Here is a 19442-nt window from a genome sequence, read left to right as displayed (position 1 = left end):
AAGAATGCTTCTTCTTCGTGTGATTATTGACAGCAGCTTACAATTCTCAGTTCGTACTGCTGCCACCTACAGTTGATGGGAAAATTAAATTAAATTAAATTAAATTAAATTAAATTAAATTAAATTAAATTAAATTAAATTAAATTAAATTAAATTAAATTAAATTAAATTAAATTAAATTAAATTAAATAGTGGTTAACCTTTGCTGAACCAAGCAATCATAATTAATTACACAATCATATACAAAGCTGCCTCGAACAGCCAAAGTGTTAATGATAATGTCAAAACGGTTGAATCAAGTAAATGATGAACTTAATGATACAAAATAAAACAGAAAACCAGACCAGAATATACGGCCATGTATATTTTGGTCTGGTTTTCTGTTTTATTTTGTTCTCTCCACTGCTCTCATTTCTGATAACTGCACTTCCTTTCCTTGTATGACTACTGACTCACTGCCCTTATTGGTTTCACCTGTTCCTGATTAGTTTTCCTTTGCTCATGTCCCCTCCTGTCACATGTCTCCTCTCTGCAGCCTCACACAGCTGATCCTTCTTCCCTCTTTCCTTCCAAGTGTATTTATACTCCCTGTTTTACATTGGTCTTTGCCAATTGCTTCTCTTGTGTTGTTCCCATCATGGTCTCTGTCATGACTGCACCTGATATGTGTCCTGTTTCTGTGTTTGCTCCTTTTTGCCTTCATTTGATTCTGTCTAATTCTGTAGTGTTATATACTGTAGTGCAGGGGTGGGGAACCTTTTTCTTATTGTGGGCCATTTTGGGTTTTTTATCTATTTGTTTTTATTGAAGCAAACATTTTACATGACATTGCACATATAATTATAGGATATTTTGGAGATAATTTTCTATACTAAACGAGGGGGAAATGGAGAGAGAGAGAGAAAGAATGAAGGTTGTATTATTATTAATATTGTTGTTATAAAACTATACATAGACCCTGAGGTAAAGTAGGGAATATGAGGTACAAGTAGATTGAAATTGAACTGCTGCTGGAGGTTGTGAGAACATGGCACAGTAATGTGGGCGCAGAGTCCAGGATGGCATCAGTGATGTTGATGCGATGATCTCATAGGGTCAATACATTTTTTACAGGCAGGCCATTTTGATTTTGACATCATCCCTCAGGGGCCATACTAAATTAAACTTCTGTTGAGGGGGGTTGCTTTGCAATTTGTGCTGCAATTGGGGCGGGTGGGGGGGTTTAAGGGGGGATTATAATCACAGTATAATAATTTATATGCTGTCATCAAAAGAGCCGTTATTGTTTCGCGGGCTGGATCAAACGGCTTCGCGGGCCGGAGGTTCCCCACCCCTGCTGTAGTGGATATAACAGTTGTCAAGTGAGCAGTTAAATATTCACAGATAAAAAGGTATTAATTGTGTTAAACATACAACAAAATATGATGCTGATTTAGAAAAGTAATGTTTAGATACACCCGTTTCTTCCCATTTCAAAAACTAGTAAAAACAACCATAAAGAAGAAACATATTCATCACAAAGCAAGGAACAACAGGACAAGTTTTTTTGTTGAGAGGATTTAATATTCGATGTGACACCTGCGTTTGCAGTCACGTGAAGTGTTTCCTTTACTTATTTGGGTTCACAATCTTGCCCAGAAAGTTGATGTTGCCTGTAGCGCGGTCAATGATGACGACCATAAATGGACGGTCGAACCTCAAAACTGGCACAATCCGTAAGGACGTAAGCATGATGCCAATGCCTGTGGCGGCTGCAGCGGTAGCTCCAGATTCATCCACATCCAGACTTGCTTGATGCACAACCTGCAGAAAAATGGAGCAGAGATGATAGATGGATGGAATGGATATGAATATGTACTGTATCTGATATTGAGGCCCTGTTCAAACTCTCCTCTTACCTCTGACACTGCCAGGTTTGCTGTCTCTGAGATGCCACTTAAGTCTGCTTGGGCACCAAACATATCTGTCATTCCCATTGTAATCAGCATATCCTTCAGAGAGTAGGAGGTCTTAATGGAGAACTTGGGGACATGTATTTCGTACATCCTAAAACAAAAGGACCATAGCAAGAGTCAAATATTGGAATCACTCAACTAGCCACTAAATCTGCTTGTTTTAAGCTCCTCCCACCTGGGCTTCATCCATTTTAGCCATTTGGTGACGTGGTGTGGGCAAAGGACGGTCTCCAGCCCGCTCAGCATGCTGCTATTGTTGGGCAGCAACAGCAGCATGGAATTGGTGCCGTTGAAGGGCAGGTGAAGGACTGTTGTGGAAGCATCAATGTCTTGGTAGACATCAAAACTATCCTCCATTGACATCATCTGGACTGGAACCTAGAGGGTGATCATCAGAACATAAAAGTTCCTTGTAGCTCATTGCTGGCATAATTGTTCAACCAGGAAGTTATTCAAAATAAACAGTGATATTTTGAACCTCTGTGTTCGCATCAACATGAAACATCTCTTGCTTGGTCTGGCTGGGGTCGAATGGAGTCTTCCACATTCCTTTTTGACATTGAAGTGTGGAATATAAGACAGGAGTGAAAGTTGATGTGTAGAATTGGAAACTAGTCATCTAATTTGACAATGATATATAAAGCTGTAAATGTTTCCCTCATACGACCTCTTACCTTTGAAGTATATGTAGCTAATGAGATACATGACGGTGGTTGCATCCAGGCCTTCTACCAGCTTGTCTATCTTGCCATTGGTCTTGTCGGCTACATACTTGTTGATGGTATCGGCGCTCTCTTCCCTCTTGGTGAAGTCGACAGTGAAGCCATCAGCAAGGTAAGACTGCTTCAAGACATTGAGGAACTCTGGTTGCGCCTTGAATTTGTCATCTACGAAAACAGCAGTTCCTTCACTTGTGGCGCTGTTTTGCTTGGTGAGAAGTGTCTGGTAGGCCTGATCAACAACTGATTGTGTCAGCGCAGAGTTATTGTAACCCAGGCCATTGAAGAGCTGCTGGTGGGTTTGCCCCCGTGCTCCCACAGACAAAGCGGCCAAGGCAAGGGACACACTCGCTGGTGAGAAGAAGGTATTGCCTTCTGAGCCGGCTTCAGCTGCTAATAGCTTGTACACACGGAAGGCAAACTCTTTGTTTGCTGAGTTCACCAGTGAGACACTGTTGGCACTGTTGTTGAGGTCAGTCTGCTGTTGATTGTTGACATTTGTACCTGGATCAACATGGTGATGATGATCGCCTCTCCCCATGCAGATCACTGCTGATAAGAGCCAGGTAACCAGGGCTGCACGCATCATGTTGATCTAAGACAGTAACAGTGTCAGACTTATATTTATATCTTATACAAAGGAAGAGCGACGTCATCAAACTAAGAAATTAACATCATCCTAACAAACAGTTACAACACTTACACATTTCTAAGTCTAAAAATATTAATGTAATTTTTTTGTATTGTGCCCAAAGACACTTTGCATACTCTTCAAAATCAATAACATTAAAGTCTAATTTGTCTTTGGCTCTTACAATGTTGATCTAAGGGTTCAATAGTGCATCATTGCTCAATGTGCTGTGCAATATCAGCAGCTTCTCATGCAGACATTTAAGATCACAGAATGTGGAGTTTAACAGCTGATTAGACCTCTTTTCAGGTTGAGTTTGGATCAGCACAGCAATGAATCCCTGTGATTTGCTGTCATTTCTAATAAATTGAAGATGACGGCTTGTGTTTTCTCTAAATGTTCTGGTTTGTGTTCTCTTTCAACACAAAGCAAACTATAGGGTCAGTTAGTGACAGGACCTGAATGTTCTGAATGCCGATCTTTATTTAAACCAACGCTAAGGGGATTACTGACTGACAGGAACTTTCATTGCCACGCCCCAACCCAACAAGTGTCACAAGCCTATGAGGGGGTTCAGGTACACACACTCCTGGAAGGAGACTTAATCAGTCAAAATAACACAGAATGCATGTGTGAGTGAGCCTTTAATTTGAAATTCTGGAGATCATGTAGTCAAATTTACAAAACAGGTCTCATAACACAAAGAATTAAACAATATTAATATTATTCAGTCATTTACATTTACAGCTTTAACACTCTGCAGATGATGCAGATATTCTCGTTCATGATGCAGTCAACATTAATAAACTACATGTGTCATCTCAGTTGCTTCTGTCGCTTACCTTCTACCTTTTGCTGGATGTAGCTGCTGGGCGTCTCCTCAACCAGACACTTAACCACAGGCTGGAGAGACAGAGATGTCCACTTTATATTATTGATCAAAGCTACTGAACTTTGTCATGTTTACTAACTGTGTTATTTGCCCTGCCCCTATATTTGTTCTGAGTAATGATTATCGTCCTACCAGAGGGCTTTACACATCATATCAAACCTGAAATTCCAGACATGGGTTGCACAAATCAAACAGCCGTTGCTTGCTTGCCAGTGTACAAATACCTGCAAGTGATGCAAATTTCAATGCAAAATGCAGATAATGCAATGCCATTTGCTGCACTTACAATTCATTAAGATGCAGAGAGAAAACAATTAGTGTACCCCAAAGTTCATGGAAATTACAAAACACCAAACCAGAGATGCAAGTGGGACATCAAGCGACATTCAGTCCTTGACATGGTTTCTTTTTGTTAGTTCAGTGATGTGTGCCAAACAGCTTGCCATCCAGTTTGATGAGTTGCCTGAGGAAGCCTCAGTTAGGCATCACACCCCGGTTGTCTTTCACAGCACAAATAGCCTCCACGAGAGTCAGATTCTGCTTCAGCATCAGATACGCCAAGACCAAGGTGGCAGAACGGCTCACTCCAACAAAGCAGTGCACCAGGACTTTGCCTAGAGACGGAAGTGAAGAAGCAACAACCTGCGCTACATTGATACTTGTCTTCAGTCCGTTCTCGTCTCACCTCCTCCACTAAGAGCCCTGTGAATGAAGTCTGCTGCTTTCTGGAAGTTGACGCTCATGTCAAAGTCACACGAATCACGGCCCTCTATGCCCATGTAGGTGATGTTCATGCCCTCATACATGCTCGGCCCTCCTCGTGTATAAGTGTTAGGTGCATTCAGGATGTGAGTGACTCGTTGCATGAAAACCAGTTCTCTGCGCCGTGTCTGTGTCACAAAATGCATATTCACATGATAACACTGAGTAAGCAACGCTGAAATCCTGTGTGTTAGACATGGTGCCCGGTCTGCTATTTAGCAGAGGACACAATGTGGTGGATGTTTTCTCATTAGGCATTTGTATGTTTATATGAGGGTGAGCAATTATTTTAGTAACATGAGATTGATAGGAAACTCTGACATATAGCAAAGATTGTGCAAGCTTTGTACCGGAGCTTTTTCAGCTCCAGTACTGCCAAACCAGGGGAGCACAGGTCGATTTCCACCTTCTGAGTAGAAAAGGGGGATTGTCATTCGATGCAGAAGGTTTGCATGTATACAACATTGCTTTCTCTGTAGATAACTTTCCTTTGAATGTTTAATAAGAAAAGACAAAATTATAAAGACAAACGTACAGTGAAAAATGTGTTGCTTCCAGTGTTGTTTATAACAGTATCAGACTCTACAGCTACATAAATAAGGAATTCTGATGTCATTAAACTACCACATTGATGTCATCTAAACTCACCAACACTTATAAGCTTCTAAATCTATAGTAATATTAATGCATTTGATTTGTATTTTGCATTTGATTTGACACTTAACATACTCTTACTTAAATCAGTTACATTAAGAAATTCTAATTAATCTTTGGCTATGTTGATCTAAGAGTACAATAGTGCATCATTGCTCAATGTGTTGTGTAATATCAGCAGCTTATCATGCAGACATTGAACAAAGATCACAGAATGTGGAGTTTTACAACTGATTAAACCTCTTTTCAGCTTTAATCTGTAATGAATGAAATGAATCACTGTGGTGTGTTTTTTAAACTTATTTCTAATACATTTGAGATTGTGGCTCGTCTCTGTGTTTTCTCTGAATGTCCTGCTTGTTGCTGGCATTCAATCTGACTGAACTGTGTGGACACAAAGCGGCTACAGTTACATTTACAACACAGCAATAATAACATAATGAGTTGGACAACAGGAGTTAAATTACATGTTTCTAAAGACATTTACAGCTTTAACATTCCAGATGAAGTTCATGATGCAATCACATTTACAGCATAAATGTACTACGTCTGTTGTTTCAGTTTGTCTGAGTGAATGCACCCCAAAGTTCGAAGAAGACACCAGAGCATAGATTTAGATAGACACCAGCATTTATAGATCATCTAAGAATACAAGCGCTGTTCAGTCCTTGATGTGGTTTCTTTTTGTTAGTTCAGTGATGTCTGCCAAACAGCTTGCCATCCAGTTTGATGAGTTGCCTGAGGAAGCCTCGATTAGGCATCACACCCCGGTTGTCTTTCACAGCACAAATAGCCTCCACGAGAGTCAGATTCTGCTTCAGCATCAGATACGCCAAGACCAAGGTGGCAGAACGGCTCACTCCAACAAAGCAGTGCACCAGGACTTTGCCTGAAGACAGAAGAGACGGAAGTGAAGAAGCAACAACCTGCGCTACATTGATACTTGTCTTCAGTCCATTCTCGTCTCACCTCCTCCACTAAGAGCCCTGTGAATGAAGTCTGCTGCTTTCTGGAAGTTGACGCTCATATCAAAGTCATACGAATCACGAGCCTCTATGCCCATGTAGGTGATGTTCATGCCCTCATATATGTTTGGCCCTCGTGTTTTACTCTGGGCTGCGTTCAGGATGTGAGTGATTCGGTGCAGGGAGAGGTCAGCCCGGTTCTCTGCGCCGTGTCTGTGAAAAACAGAATATTGTGTGTTGACTGATTGTCGGGAGCCAAGTGTAACACAGATGAGTTTGCATGTAAAATGAGATCTGTGCCACAAAATGTGTATTTGCGAGATGATCTTAAATCCTATGTTGCATAGCTTCTATTTAGCAGAGGACACAACGTGGTTGATGTTTTCTCAGCACACATTTGTATACATATGAGGGTGAGCAGTGCATTTGAGTAATATGAAGCCTCCAAAGCAGTCTGGAGAAAGTTTGACATAGCAAAGGTTGTAAATATTTTGCTAAGTGGAATGCAGCATGAAGATATTAAGTTACCCACTTTCTATCTGATTTACAATCAGCCCAGTCAATCTGTCAAAGTAAAAGTCTGAAACTCCCCTAACCAACATGAAGCTAAAATGTGCTGTTTCCTATTTAACTAGCAGGTTTTGAAGTGATTTACTTACTGATCTCCGATGTAAAGTCTTGGCCAAACTTCATCAGCGTGGCTGATGATGCCTTTGCCAGTTAACAAGAGTTTTTCCAGCTCTGGTACTGCCAAACCAGGCGAGCTCAGGTCAATTTCCACCTTGCGAGGAGGGGGTTTATCATTCCAGGATGCAGGAAGTTTGGATCTGTACGGCATTGCTTTCTCTGTACTTGGTTCAGGCAGATATCCGATGTGACACAGTCTTTAAAGTCTTTCTCATTGCTTAGAAACAACGGTCGTAAGATAATTATTTCCAAGCAAGCTCAAAACAGGAAAGAATGACAGACGCAGCCGTAATTTGGTCTCCAGCTTCTCCTTCAGCAGGGTGCTTGCAGTGTGTCAGGCCAATTGACCCATGAATCTAACCCACCCCACCAGGCTCCAGGGGCCCTGTAATGCTTTTGCATCAAAATAGCAGTCTAGTCTATTTAAAGACCCCAATGCTCACTGGCAGATGCATGGGTTCATTGCAGAACACTGGACACAACAAATCAAACACAAACTTACACATTAGAAACACTCACATGGCTCCATATAAAGTCCATATAAACCAGTAACAGAAATAATCCATTTGACCACAGCTTAAAAAATATACTGACATTTAATTTTTTTTCCATTAGTGGTAATTTAAATTTTTGTCAGGCAAAGATTCCCATCTTGTGTTGGAAACATGCATTACATCTGAAACTGTACAGTTGTGCTCCATCTAAAGGCAAAATAAACAGCACAGGGTGATGAACATACATGACAGGTGTTTTCCTTACATGCAAAGTTGCAATCTTGTGTTTTTTATTGTTTTTCTGATTATACAAAACAATCCCCTGAAAAATGGCACTGTTTTCCTAAATTAACAAATCTAAGACTTGCTCTGCACAAGCCTAAGAGAGTTATTTTTGGTGCAAACTGGATTTGATATAACAGGAATTTCACAACTATTGACACAACAGGTCCACTTAGGATTGGATAAGATGAACCAAGTAATCAAGTATAAAACTTAGAATTACATCCCTTCATGTAGCCTGTCAGCAAAGAGAACATGTAACTCTGGAAATACAGTTGACTCGCTTAGTCATATATACTGTCTATTCATATATATTCAAGAGCTAGAAAGGGAAGGGGAAAAATACAATTTAAAAGTTTTTCCAGGTAATTCTAAACTTTCATCTCACGTATCTGTAACGACACCAACTCCTACAATGAAATACATGGCATTCATATGTAGGTCTAATTCTGGGCCTGCACTCAGGCAGATTCATCAAAAACAAGTGGGACTGTAATCAGTAGGGGAGGGGGGATGGGGGTCTCTAATCAGCTATGATCTAGGCCCAGTGATGAGCATCCAGGTGTCACCACTGTCTTCAGTTCAACAGTGTTGTGTCTGATATTACTACAATACATGCAGGGATTGGCGTACAACTGAAAGGGAACAAACAGCATCTCCGCAAGGACGAGGAAAACTAAACAAGTGTGTACTGAGCAGCGAGTGTGTTAGGACGTAGTGGAGAACTCGACATGTAGCGACCGTGCAAAAGGTATACGAAACCTGTTAACGTAATGACGGCTGAGAAAAATTCACTTGTTGGAAGATGAAGGTTCATTTTGTTAAATGACCCACAATCCTGAGTGACAGCGTGGTGTGATAGTCAGAACGTCCATCACGGCTCAGCACCAACAGTGACAATGTGACAACAAACCAATGGTCTTGCAGTGATCCTGGCCTGTATTGAGCTGACAGAGGGATTGCATACAAACTGAGCAGAGCAAAGTCAAATTATGTAGCCAACACAGTCAATCAGTGACCCTGAAAGTCAGTTATGATATGTACAACCATCACTTTGCATCTCTAATTTCAAATCATATACATCCGCATATTTATAGGCGTTGGAGGTTCTGATTCCATATTTATTCTGATTCTCTTATTTATTCTCAATTTTTGCCACATTGTACAGGCTTTTTAAATCATGATGGTGGGGCAAAATATAGCACAGATCCAAGTCCAGACCTTCATCGTTGTGTCCATGGAAGATCTGGAAGCTTTGTGAACCCGAACACGATTCCTGTTCAAAAAGCTTTCTTCTCCAGTCGGTCAAGAATGGCCTGGATCCTCTGTACAGCCTCCCTCCGGGCCTGCCGGACAATCTCCAGTCCCTGGGTCTCCACCGAGTCCAGGTTCAGCAGCTCTTTGGTCAGAAGTTCCTCCAGATAACGATAACTCTTGTCTGATTTTCTGCCAACAAACTCGTCAACATCTTCCTGGAGCAGATGCACTCTGGCCATTACCTGCTGGACCTTAGCTAGACCGGGGTTGTCGCTCAGTGGCTGAGGTCCAGCTGGACCCTGCATGTGGCCTGGGGGCGGAGCTTGGCCCGGGGCAGAGGGTGGGGGCTCACCCTGGGAAATATTAGACGCCGCTCCTCCACCTCTCCCCGTTTTGTTGTACATTTGAGGAAGTGAACATATTTCGGAGGGTTTCCCATTAAGGGCATTAGGGGCGGGGGGAGGGGTTGGCCCCGGTTTTGGTCCCACTGCTGGAGGACGTTGGTGCTGTTGGTCCTGTGGAGACGAAAACAGAAGATTCACTTTACCGATGACTAAACACAAGCTGTGTAGCAAACCTTGATCCTTTAGTCACTTCATACTTTGGGCTGGTATGGTGGCGGAGCACCACTCCCGGTCCCTGGCCACGCTGGAGGATGTGGTGGACGGACAGGATTTCCATAGTGGTTTTGCGCAGGCTGCTGGCCCGGCTGCCACTGTTGCTGTGAGGCTGGATACCCACCAGAATGTGCCCAGGCCTCAGCTGAGGCACTAGGGTGCAGAGACTGTCCCGTGGGGTACGGGGGATTTGCAGGCATCGCATGGCCGCCTTCACTGTAATGAGGGTACGTCCCAGGAGGATACGCAGGAGCCTGTGTGCAGAGACAAACGCTCAGGAGTGAAGACAAACAGAGACAATTGAGTGCAATATTACATTTGGTGCCCTTTTGATGAAGCTGTGTTTTTCAGTTAGCTTACCCCTTGACAGTGAGGACTGGGATAGTGATGATGTTGGTGCTGAGAGTGTGGCTGCCCAGTCACGGCACCGGTCTGCTCTGCCGGGCAACCCTGGCTGGGATAATGACCTGGAGCTGGTCTCTGAGGGTCAGCACAGTAGAAAGGGTTGGATGGGTGGAAAGCATTTGTTGAGTACTGACCCTGTGCTGGGCTGTAGACGCCGTGGCCATTAGGATATGTCCCATGAATTGCCTATGGAAAGCAACAAAGAGAGAGGGATGAGTGAAAGGAAATGCCCGTTTGTGTGTGTGTGATTGTGAGAGATGACTTTTTTCAGTGAGTACCAACTAGAAAATGTAAGAGAACAGTGAAAGCATTTAAGACTCTTAACGTAATGAGTGGATTTACACATACGCTTGGAATTAAAGGGTCAAGATCATGCGAGGCTTTACTTGTGGATTGTACGGCGGTTGCATGTCTGATCCTGAGGGGTAGGAGTTTGCATAGTGTCCTGCGGAATGGGACTGGGGATACCAGTAGTGTGACGGGTAGCCGGGATACTGGGAAGCATCCTGCAAGCACAGAAGAGAATATAAGAGCATCTGTGAAAGGTCAAATGAGCAGAACAACAGGTTTAACACAGAGGAAACACTGAGCTGTGATAAGTCTGTGAACGTCACATGGCTTTGGTGTGATAACAGGAGCTCAAAACACACACTGGGTGGATTTACAAGTGCACCGACTCATTCTGTAAGGGAGCTGTTTGTTGCACATTTGTTGTGTCCAGCTGTTCAAATATGCTCTGTTAGTTTGTCTTTTTTTTTGTCACTTTATTATCGTCTCCCAATCGCGGTGATTAAGACGATTCTGAGCCCCAAACTTAAAACATTCACAACATCGCAATTTCTCTAAAAACCACCACCACAACAACAACAAAACACGTTAACTGAATGAATTCAGCCTGAACGTGGCGGAGAAACCAGATACTACAAAGTGAATGAAGCCCACACACACACTCACACACACACACGGGAACACGGGCCGCAGTGAATATCCAAGTTTATTAACACAATGTGAGCCCGCAAACTCCTCACGTCTAGATAAACGTGACAGAGTGTAAATCGGGACGAAGATCCACTAACACGTAAACTACTATTGCATAATAATACCCAGCTAGCTCCGTTAGCTTCCCAGCTAGCACGGGTAGAGACAAGCGGATGTTCCTTTTCGTGCTTCATCTTCATCTGGATAAACTCGTAGACTCAAACGTGACACACGAACAGTGCGTGTAGCTCGAGTCTCTCTGTGTCCGAGTCACTTACCATTGTCTTGTTCCAGTCAACGTTGTTATTCCCCGAGTTACAGTTGGAGGGCCAGTCAGGTTTTAGATTTGACTGCATTTGATGTGTGGTGCATTCAGCTAAGCGGCGGCCGGTCCGTTATTTGCCATCGCGAAACAACACCGTCAACAAAGACACCGCGAGTTATCCGAGTCGCTACCTTAGTTGGTCCGATGTGTTATTGTTAAACTCGGACGCGTCGCTTTTGTACAGAGTCGCTTGATTGGAATCAGGAAATGATTGAATGACACGGAGCCTGGCGAGAGCGCGTACTGTCTCTTTAAGAGAGAGCTGCAGTCTGAACACAGAAGTCTCACTCTGACACGGTTTCCTGGGGACACATTTTCCTTCCGTAGCTTTATTTGTATTTACGTATAGCGTCACTCGTTTCTCCTGTTTTCTTAATCTTCTTAGGGCCGTGAGCGGGTGTCGATTTAACACTTTAATATATATATAGGAACACAAAGGCACAGAGCAAAGAACAAGAAGAGAAACCGATGTTGTACACGGTTTACCAACACGTTTACCGCCTTATCACTTATTTGTTGTACTTGTATTAAATACAATAAAGCTGCGCTTTGAATTATATTACCAGTCTTGTTTACTCACGGCCTTCTGTCAATTGTACGCTGACCTTGTTACATAAAGTTTTCCTGATATAAAAAATTTATATCAGGAAAACTTTATATTTTTTATATATGTTTTGGTAACAACTCCCATAAAAATCAAGAGAAACATAATTAAAATCACATTATTTATTTACTTTTAAATTATGATTGTAATATCTGGGTATTCAAAAAAATAAAAATAAAATAAATAGTTAACGTCGCCCGGACTCCGGCGCTGAAAGGGTTAAACGTGCACAGGAAGTTTACCCTCAGCGTTTATAAAGACGCTTCCTGTGCTCCAAGTAAAAGAAACATATTTTGAAACATTCATGGCTTGACGCTGCAAAAAGGTTATAAAAGAATAAAAGAAATATCCACCCAAGATGAACTACGTACCAGGAACGGCTAGTCTCATCGACGACATCGACAGTAAGTCGTAGAGCAGCGGGATGGATTTGTTTGCTTTCGTGGGACATACGCTTTGACTCGTAGCATCGCGTGTTTGCTTGATCACTTGTTGTTATTGAACCCGGTGTGTGTCGTTTGCACCCCGCAGAGAAGCACCTGGTCCTGCTGCGAGATGGCAGAACGCTGATCGGGTTCCTCCGAAGTATCGATCAGTTTGGTAAAAGCACATTTATATCCACCTTACACACGCTACAGATGCTATACACAGGTTAGGTTGAATAGTGAGCCAAAATCCATTCAATGTCTTAATGCCAAACTTCCTTTTCTGGCTCTTTCTTTGCTCTCTGTAGCCAATTTAGTTTTCCATCAGACAGTCGAGCGCATCCACGTGGGGAAGAAATTCGGTGACATTCCCAGAGGAATCTTCATAGTGAGAGGAGAAAACGTGGTGCTGCTGGGAGAGATAGTAAGTGTGTGTGTGTGTGTGTGTGTGGGGGGGGGTTCTGCATTGATAAGATCTAATGAATCCAGTCTGTGCAATGATGTGTAGATTGTGATATGTGATACATGTGTTGTGAACCTGGGACATCCGATCAATCAAATCAATGGATACATATTCAACTTTATTCATCTGAATTCCTACAAACAAGCCACAAAGAACAAATAAATTCAGTAATAATCAGTATTGGCCAACAGCACTCGACTTGAAGCGTCTGATCTTTCGAGGCTTTGTGTGGTTAGATTAGATTAGATTCAACTTTATTGTCAATGAGCAAGTACAGGTACAAGCCAATGAAATGCAGTAGCATCCAACCAGAAGTGCAAAAGTGTACTAATATATATACAGAATACAGAATATATACAGAATAAACTATATATACTATATATACTAACTATAATTATAAATTAATAAATATGTAGTGCAAAACGAAAGTGAAAGTGAAATGATCAGTGCAAACAGAAAGTTGTGCAAATTGCAGTGGAGTGCAAGATGATGCTAGAGGGAGGATGGAGTTGAGTGGGGGAATGGAGTAGAGTTCAGCACGGTCACCGCCTCGTAGAAGAAACTCTTCCTGAGCCTGCTGGTGCGAGAGCGGAGGCTTCTGTAACGCCTGCCAGATGGGAGGAGGGTGAAAAGTTAATTGTTGGGGTGGGATGAGTCTTTAATAATGTTCCTGGTTTTGCCCAGACAGGGTTGACGGTAGATCTGTTCAATGCTGTCCAGTTGTGTACCGGTGATCCTTTGGGCGGTTTTCACCACCCGCTGGAGTGCTTTCCGGTCTGATGCGGAGCAGTTGCCATACCATACTGTGATATGGTATGGCATGTTAAGTCGATTCTGAAACCTGAAACCCAGCCACCCGGCATAATGTAGTAAAGGAAAACAGTGGTTAAGTGTACATAAATACAGCTTGTAAATGATTTTTTCTAGTTTCACAAAATACCCAAAGTGAAATTTGTGGCAGAAGTTAAGTAGTAACAACTGAAGCCTCTGCCTTGATCTGAGCTGTGATGACATTTGTGACAGTTCATACTCATTGCCAAGCAGCACCCAATTCTAGATAGTAAGTTCCATGTCTACATCACCTCCAGTGCGTCTCTGTGCTTAGGCTTTTTTGTGCACAAAGTCCTAACTCAGCTGGTCCCAGAATCATTCATAGGTCCTTTGGGCTCTGAGGCTTGGCAATGCTGGACGATGAGTAGCTTGAGTCCTCATGCGTAGCAGCAATCCACTCTCTGTCGTCCTCAAGCCCACGTCCTGATCTTTGTCCTTAAAAAGTCTTTAACTTATTGCTCTTATACATCTTCAGCTCTTTGTGGCTCTGTGGTCTCCTGATATGAGCCAGTAGGAGCTTCAAATAGAATCTCTCTCCCTGGACTACTGACAAGTTGCACGTTCTTCCCATCATCGTGGGAATCTGTCCTCCCTCTGGCTGCCTCACTCTTTTTTTCACCCCCGTCTAGTTTGAAGAAGTCCAGATGTCAGCTGCTGTCTTACAGGGACGATGCATTCATTTTAAGAATCAATGACTATGTGTCAATATGCTGTGATTACTGTGTTTACTCGGGTTAAGAGTCGTCCAGGTCACGTGTCCAAGGAAAGTTGATTCTCAGTCACTAACTTGACTTGGTAGTAAAGACTTGAAGAAGTTTCATCTCACCCAAGAGGCTTCTTCAGTTCTGACAGACTGATGGGGATTTAACCTCTGTGGAGTCGTTGATTCTCTTGATTAGTCCTCACAGCTGTTCTAATGATCATCATAGGGTAGGGTTCATTTAATATCCTGTGATTTGGTGCTTTGTCACTACATCTAATTTGAGTTATACTGTAGAAACAGTTTGGCAACAAGTGTAGAAAGCTGAGCACTAATATGTCTGTGAGCAATGGAGTGTCTTTGTGTCAACAGACAAAATGCAGCGTGGGTCGGGGGGCATAAAGCATTTCCATTTAACCGGTTGTTATTATGTTAGCTGCACCACACACTGGTTTGTTTGAACTGAGTGTATTAAGTTTGTTCCGAGCCTGCGTCAGATGAGATGATCCTCTCTCGTCTCTGCAGGACGTGGATAAGCCGTGTGATGCCGTCCTGCAGCAGGTCTCCATAGAAGAGATCCTGGAGGAACAAAGACTGCAGCAGCAAGCCAAGCAGGAGACGGAGAAAGTCAAGATGCAGGTGCTGAAGGACAGAGGCCTTTCCGTCCCCAAAGCCGACAATCTGGACGAGTACTGACGCCGCCTGGACTCCGCCTCCCTCCTCCTCAGTTTGTATTGGACTCTTTGGTTTTATGTTGAATTTCAAATTTTCAGAGAGATGATGAGAGTGTGTTGTTTGTACCAGGCGCCATGATGATGCTGGGCCTGTGTAGTTTACTGTATCGTTTCATTTCCAATATTTTGAGTGAAAACTTCAATGAACACAATCTCTTACATGGTCGCTGCTCTCAATTTAACAAATCATTGCTGCAATCCTAAAGTGTTTGCATATATGACAGCAACTTAGTAAAAACAAAAAGGAACATCAGCACTTTCTATTTAGTTGCTCTTATACAATACTTTTTTTTGGGATGTATGTTGACAAAAAAAACTGAAGGCTACGCTTCATTAAAATGTTTTGTTTTTCACCATGGCTACACCTGATTCTTTTTATTTTAAAGTTTCTATCTTCTTTGACTGTTTGCAAGGTGGTGCGTTGTCCTGTACAGTATCCGAGGCCTTATTCCCACATTCCAGATACAGGAAAGTTAGATGATTTGTGAACTCATAAAGTGCCCAAAGGTGTTGAATTTCTGTGTGTTAGGCATGTGATAAACTGGAATATCCAGTTACCACCCTATGGATTACGGGGAAGGATGGAATAACACAATTGTAAATGCTCATCTCAATATCCAGTTATTCAATTTACAATGATCATATTTAGAGAAAAGCAGCAAACATTTATTTTTTAAATGCTGGAACCAGATAATGCTTAATTTATTTCTTGATAAATAGAAACATCTCTTTAAAAGGTTCATTGTTTTGTTTTTTAATAATCTACTCTACTTAATACTACTATTACTATCTAATTTTTGTGTTTCTTTGATTTTTGGACTTTCAGCTTTTCAATGACAACCAGTACCCATATGCGCCCGCATGAGGGAGCCAGAATCCTAACATAAAACATGCAGATGGCTTTGAACGCTGCCGGCTGAGTACAAAGACTGCTAAGTCTTTGTTACGCCATATGTGGGGAGGATAAATCATTTAGTAAATTAGATTAAGGCAGACATATCATGGCAGGGCATCAGATAACATAATGTCCTGTTTAAATAAAGATAACAGCGCGTCCGGAGCAGGAATCGATCCTATCTGCCTTCATCAGTCACAAATAACTTCATTATGGTTTGGACAGATACACTTAGTTAGGAATTGCTTTAATACACAATTTATCCTGTCTGCAAAGAGACAACGAGGTCAAGTTCATCTCCATTGATGTGATGAACTGTTAAACTAAACATTTATGCACCCAGAGGATTTCTTTCTTTCCGCTGAGATCCACTGCATACTGCATTTTTTGCTGTGCAAAAAAATAGCATTCAAATAGTGACCAGCGTCAAGCGGTACACAGGAATCTAATATACACTTCCGCTCAGGCTAAATACAAGTTTTTCTAAAGGACCGTGAATTACTGAGGTGCCGCTTGTGTAGAGACGTGCAAAAGAAAGAAAGATCTAAATCTGAGTTGACCCCCACCTCCGTTCAAACCCACGACTGAGCAGTCGGGGGTGCTTCACCACCTTCTCCAAGCATCAGGTCTCATGAACCTTTGTGAATTCTTTGGCAGCCTTACACAGAAAGCTCAAACATTTGATTCCGAGAATTGCGTTGATAATTATTTAAATAGCAAATTTGTTGTCTCTGGTTTCATAATTTTGTACAGTGTCCTTATTTGGTTCTCACACCAAGTAAAAATAAAACACTAAATGGGGTTACTTGTTCATATTTCCTCTTAAACGGACTGTTTGTGCTTTTATTTTGACACATACGTCGCAGCGGCCCCTTGGTGTCTCCGTGTGACTTGATGCGCTCGGACGAGAGGCCCCGCCCATTTCTGATTACGCACCACTGGAGGGGGGGGGGGGCTAGGGGGGAGTATGCGTTGATGTCCTCTCCAATGCACTCAGCCAACCCCTGCTGCCGCTCTAATGTAAAGCTGCGAGTACTAAAACGCTCCACGGAACCCGGTTTGTTCAACATTCGCCCGTGTAAGCTCGATCCTTTCCTGCATCGGCGAGGCTCCACAGCCACATTACCGCATGGATCGGTCCCGGGGGGGTCGGAGGAGAAATGCTGCGCCGCGCTTCCAGCCCACAACAAGAACCATGTCCAGCTCACACCGCAAGCAGACCCAGCAGATCCCGCACGACTTTGATATGAGTGAGATCCGCTCGGATACGGACGAGGAGTGAAGAAAACAAACCCGCCCGCCTCCCAGACGCGAACCGACGGACACTGATCTCGCCGCAGTCGCAAAAGCTTCTTGTACCGACGAACCTCTGCGTTTCAGACTCTTTGATGGAGCTGGAGAACATAGTAGCCAACACTGTCCTGCTGAAAGCCAGAGAGGGTAAGTTCCTCACAGCGCAGACACACACACACACACAGACACACACACACACACACAAACACACACAAACACACACAGCAGGCCTGCGGATTTTTACATTTTGCGCATAATATGGGGGTAAAGCGGGGAATAATGTGCGGGATGGATGCGGGATGTCGGCGGTGCCACTCGGGCAGCTGCTTGGACCGTCAGACTCATGACATCACGGCAGGTAAAGCAGATGCAACAGAGAAGAAACACCCGCGGGGATAATGGAGTCATATTGAGTTACGCTGTATGTATTAACACGCGTGTCTCTGCGTTATTTTATCCATCTATCGAATTTGACAGATCGTAGCCCCCCCCAGATGTTAAGGGCGGGGGGGTTGTCATCCTCCCACATCCGCTTTCGCTGTCCGTGCAAATGAATGCGCTCTTTCGCAACATTAAACATGCTGAGGCACACACACGCTCGGGTAATAACTCCTCTCTTAGCAGGGTACAAACGAGAGCAAACTGGCATTTCCAAGCGAGATTTGATGACGTGACCGGTATTAAAATCCAAGGGGCCCCACACACACACACACACACACACACACACACACACACACACACACACACACACACACACACACACACAAACTCACAAACTCACAAACTCCAGGTGCTCACTGCATTATGGCCAAATCCAGTTTGAGCATCAAAACAGTGCAAACTGAAACAAAGTGTATGTATAAGTGTATTTGTAGCTGTGATCACAGACCCCCAGGCCCCTCACAGGCTTCTGCTGCTTTATCTCACAACTGTTTCGCATGAATGGGAATCATTCAGCAGGGAAATACTCCTTATAGTTCTATTTAAAGCATAAATACCGGCTTGATTGTACTGCATGATATGAAACTTCATGTTCCTGTCTGAGAGTTCACAAGATGATGATGTCATCACACCCAGAGACTCTGTGTGCAGCTCTGTGGAAGTCCTATAGGTAGTAGTCATACATTTCCCTAATTAGATTATTCTTGAATTCACTTACTAACTCACTGAACTGCCTCAGTGACATCATATCACATAACATAATCACGTGGCATAAACATGTTTTGGGGCAAAGATTAAACAAATTAGGCTGTGACAGGTTTGGCAGCTTTAGTAAACACATATTACTTCACATTTTCAACAGTTCAATCCATACATTTAATTTTCCATACATTTAATTCCATACATATGCAAATAAAGATACATACTTCCAAAAAGGAACTTAAATTAATAAGAACATACATCAAGAAAAGCCTATAAAACATCTGTTAGTTCATATTGTAATGCTGTTATACGCGGCGGCCTCAGTCAGGACTCTGGAGGTCCCTGATCTCAACTCTGGGAAGCAGCGATTGAAAGGAATGCTGAAGCGTCACACATCCGTGGAACACTCTGCTTCAGCGCTTCCACATTTCCACATAACTTGTGCAATCGTCTACACAGAACACTCTCAAGTAAGTGGCTCATGATGTTGTGTGTTCTGCCCAAAACACAAACACAATCTCGTAAATGCACACGCAGCTTAAGCAGCGGCGCGTTGTTTAATGTGGCAACAGCCTCTGTGGATTAGTGTTTTTGATGCAGGAGGAGATTGATTTGCTTCCAGCAATTCCCACTATTTGTTTTACAATGATGACATACTTAGGGAGTGGGCAGCCTACAAAAAAAAAGAAGGTCGGTCAGACTTTTATGGGATTTAATGGAATAATAAAGTG

At 42.8% G+C, this 19442-nt stretch overlaps 6 protein-coding genes across 8 annotated transcripts in view; 2 read left to right on the top strand and 4 right to left on the bottom strand.

Moving 5' to 3' along the window:
- Positions 1-1590: 1590 nt before the first annotated feature.
- On the bottom strand, positions 1591-4254 carry LOC143011725 (serpin A3-5-like). Of its 2 annotated transcripts, none has more exons than XM_076164701.1 (6): positions 4148-4254; positions 2630-3269; positions 2434-2504; positions 2131-2333; positions 1899-2046; positions 1591-1803 (listed from the first exon to the last, which is right to left on the bottom strand). In XM_076164701.1, the coding sequence occupies exons 2-6, from the start codon at positions 3261-3263 to the stop codon at positions 1609-1611; spliced, it is 1251 nt and encodes a 416-aa protein (XP_076020816.1). In that variant the 5' UTR covers positions 3264-3269; positions 4148-4254; the 3' UTR covers positions 1591-1608. The 2 variants fall into 2 exon arrangements, with proteins under 2 accessions (XP_076020816.1, XP_076020817.1); XM_076164702.1 differs by having other exon boundaries at positions 4155-4236.
- Positions 4156-5031, bottom strand: LOC143011726 (dual specificity protein phosphatase 26-like). Its single transcript, XM_076164703.1, has 2 exons — positions 4883-5031; positions 4156-4811 (listed from the first exon to the last, which is right to left on the bottom strand). Exons 1-2 carry the CDS (start codon positions 5001-5003, stop codon positions 4672-4674), a joined length of 261 nt encoding a protein of 86 aa, XP_076020818.1. The 5' UTR covers positions 5004-5031; the 3' UTR covers positions 4156-4671.
- Positions 5032-6023: 992 nt separating this feature from the next.
- On the bottom strand, positions 6024-7416 carry LOC143011749 (dual specificity protein phosphatase 26-like). The gene is made up of 3 exons (XM_076164738.1): positions 7238-7416; positions 6583-6791; positions 6024-6502 (listed from the first exon to the last, which is right to left on the bottom strand). Exons 1-3 carry the CDS (start codon positions 7414-7416, stop codon positions 6306-6308), a joined length of 585 nt encoding a protein of 194 aa, XP_076020853.1. The 3' UTR covers positions 6024-6305.
- A 426-nt stretch (positions 7417-7842) lies between these two features.
- bag4 (BCL2 associated athanogene 4) lies at positions 7843-12208 on the bottom strand. Of its 2 annotated transcripts, none has more exons than XM_076164740.1 (5): positions 12187-12208; positions 10707-10826; positions 10276-10506; positions 9900-10169; positions 7843-9813 (listed from the first exon to the last, which is right to left on the bottom strand). In XM_076164740.1, the coding sequence occupies exons 2-5, from the start codon at positions 10728-10730 to the stop codon at positions 9322-9324; spliced, it is 1017 nt and encodes a 338-aa protein (XP_076020855.1). In that variant the 5' UTR covers positions 10731-10826; positions 12187-12208; the 3' UTR covers positions 7843-9321. The 2 variants fall into 2 exon arrangements, with proteins under 2 accessions (XP_076020855.1, XP_076020854.1); XM_076164739.1 differs by lacking the exon at positions 12187-12208 and adding an exon at positions 11577-12052.
- A 255-nt stretch (positions 12209-12463) lies between these two features.
- Positions 12464-15733, top strand: lsm1 (LSM1, U6 small nuclear RNA associated). The gene is made up of 4 exons (XM_076164762.1): positions 12464-12631; positions 12759-12827; positions 12961-13076; positions 15172-15733. Exons 1-4 carry the CDS (start codon positions 12586-12588, stop codon positions 15340-15342), a joined length of 402 nt encoding a protein of 133 aa, XP_076020877.1. The 5' UTR covers positions 12464-12585; the 3' UTR covers positions 15343-15733.
- A 1502-nt stretch (positions 15734-17235) lies between these two features.
- grk5l (G protein-coupled receptor kinase 5 like) overlaps positions 17236-19442 on the top strand; it is a 21191-nt gene continuing 18984 nt past the window's right edge. The window contains exon 1 of the mRNA XM_076164684.1: positions 17236-17715. Within this exon, the coding sequence (XP_076020799.1) occupies positions 17664-17715 (52 nt within the window). The 5' untranslated portion in view covers positions 17236-17663. The remainder of the gene's footprint in view (positions 17716-19442) is intronic.

This window comes from Genypterus blacodes, unplaced genomic scaffold (assembly GCF_046128005.1).
Source record: "Genypterus blacodes isolate CSIRO-AG114 ecotype Tasmania unplaced genomic scaffold, CSIRO-AGI_Gbla_v1 ptg000138l_1, whole genome shotgun sequence".
NCBI classification, from domain to species: Eukaryota; Metazoa; Chordata; class Actinopteri; order Ophidiiformes; family Ophidiidae; genus Genypterus; species Genypterus blacodes.
Note: the sequence above shows the minus strand (reverse complement) of the source record. Positions and strands in the feature narration are given on the sequence as shown.

Excerpts from the sequence above, each read along its gene's own strand:
- bag4 (XM_076164739.1), bottom strand. The coding sequence starts at position 11,654 with ATGCAGTCAAATCTAAAACCTGACTGGCCCTCCAACTGTAACTCGGGG. Across the intron at positions 10,827-11,576 it reads TTGACTGGAACAAGACAATG|GATGCTTCCCAGTATCCCGG; the intron begins GTAAGTGACTCG and ends CTGTGCTTGCAG. Across the intron at positions 9,814-9,899 it reads CGCCACCATACCAGCCCAAA|GACCAACAGCACCAACGTCC; the intron begins GTATGAAGTGAC and ends TCGTCTCCACAG.
- LOC143011725 (XM_076164701.1), bottom strand. The coding sequence starts at position 3,263 with ATGATGCGTGCAGCCCTGGTTACCTGGCTCTTATCAGCAGTGATCTGC. Across the intron at positions 2,047-2,130 it reads CTAAAATGGATGAAGCCCAG|GATGTACGAAATACATGTCC; the intron begins GTGGGAGGAGCT and ends CTTTTGTTTTAG. Across the intron at positions 1,804-1,898 it reads CAAACCTGGCAGTGTCAGAG|GTTGTGCATCAAGCAAGTCT; the intron begins GTAAGAGGAGAG and ends ATTTTTCTGCAG.
- LOC143011749 (XM_076164738.1), bottom strand. The coding sequence starts at position 7,416 with ATGCCGTACAGATCCAAACTTCCTGCATCCTGGAATGATAAACCCCCT. Across the intron at positions 6,792-7,237 it reads AGACTTTACATCGGAGATCA|ACACGGCGCAGAGAACCGGG; the intron begins GTAAGTAAATCA and ends TGTTTTTCACAG. Across the intron at positions 6,503-6,582 it reads CAGGGCTCTTAGTGGAGGAG|GCAAAGTCCTGGTGCACTGC; the intron begins GTGAGACGAGAA and ends TTCTGTCTTCAG.
- lsm1 (XM_076164762.1), top strand. The coding sequence starts at position 12,586 with ATGAACTACGTACCAGGAACGGCTAGTCTCATCGACGACATCGACA. Across the intron at positions 12,828-12,960 it reads CCGAAGTATCGATCAGTTTG|CCAATTTAGTTTTCCATCAG; the intron begins GTAAAAGCACAT and ends TGCTCTCTGTAG. Across the intron at positions 13,077-15,171 it reads TGGTGCTGCTGGGAGAGATA|GACGTGGATAAGCCGTGTGA; the intron begins GTAAGTGTGTGT and ends TCGTCTCTGCAG.
- LOC143011726 (XM_076164703.1), bottom strand. The coding sequence starts at position 5,003 with ATGTATGAGGGCATGAACATCACCTACATGGGCATAGAGGGCCGTGAT. Across the intron at positions 4,812-4,882 it reads CAGGGCTCTTAGTGGAGGAG|GCAAAGTCCTGGTGCACTGC; the intron begins GTGAGACGAGAA and ends TTCCGTCTCTAG.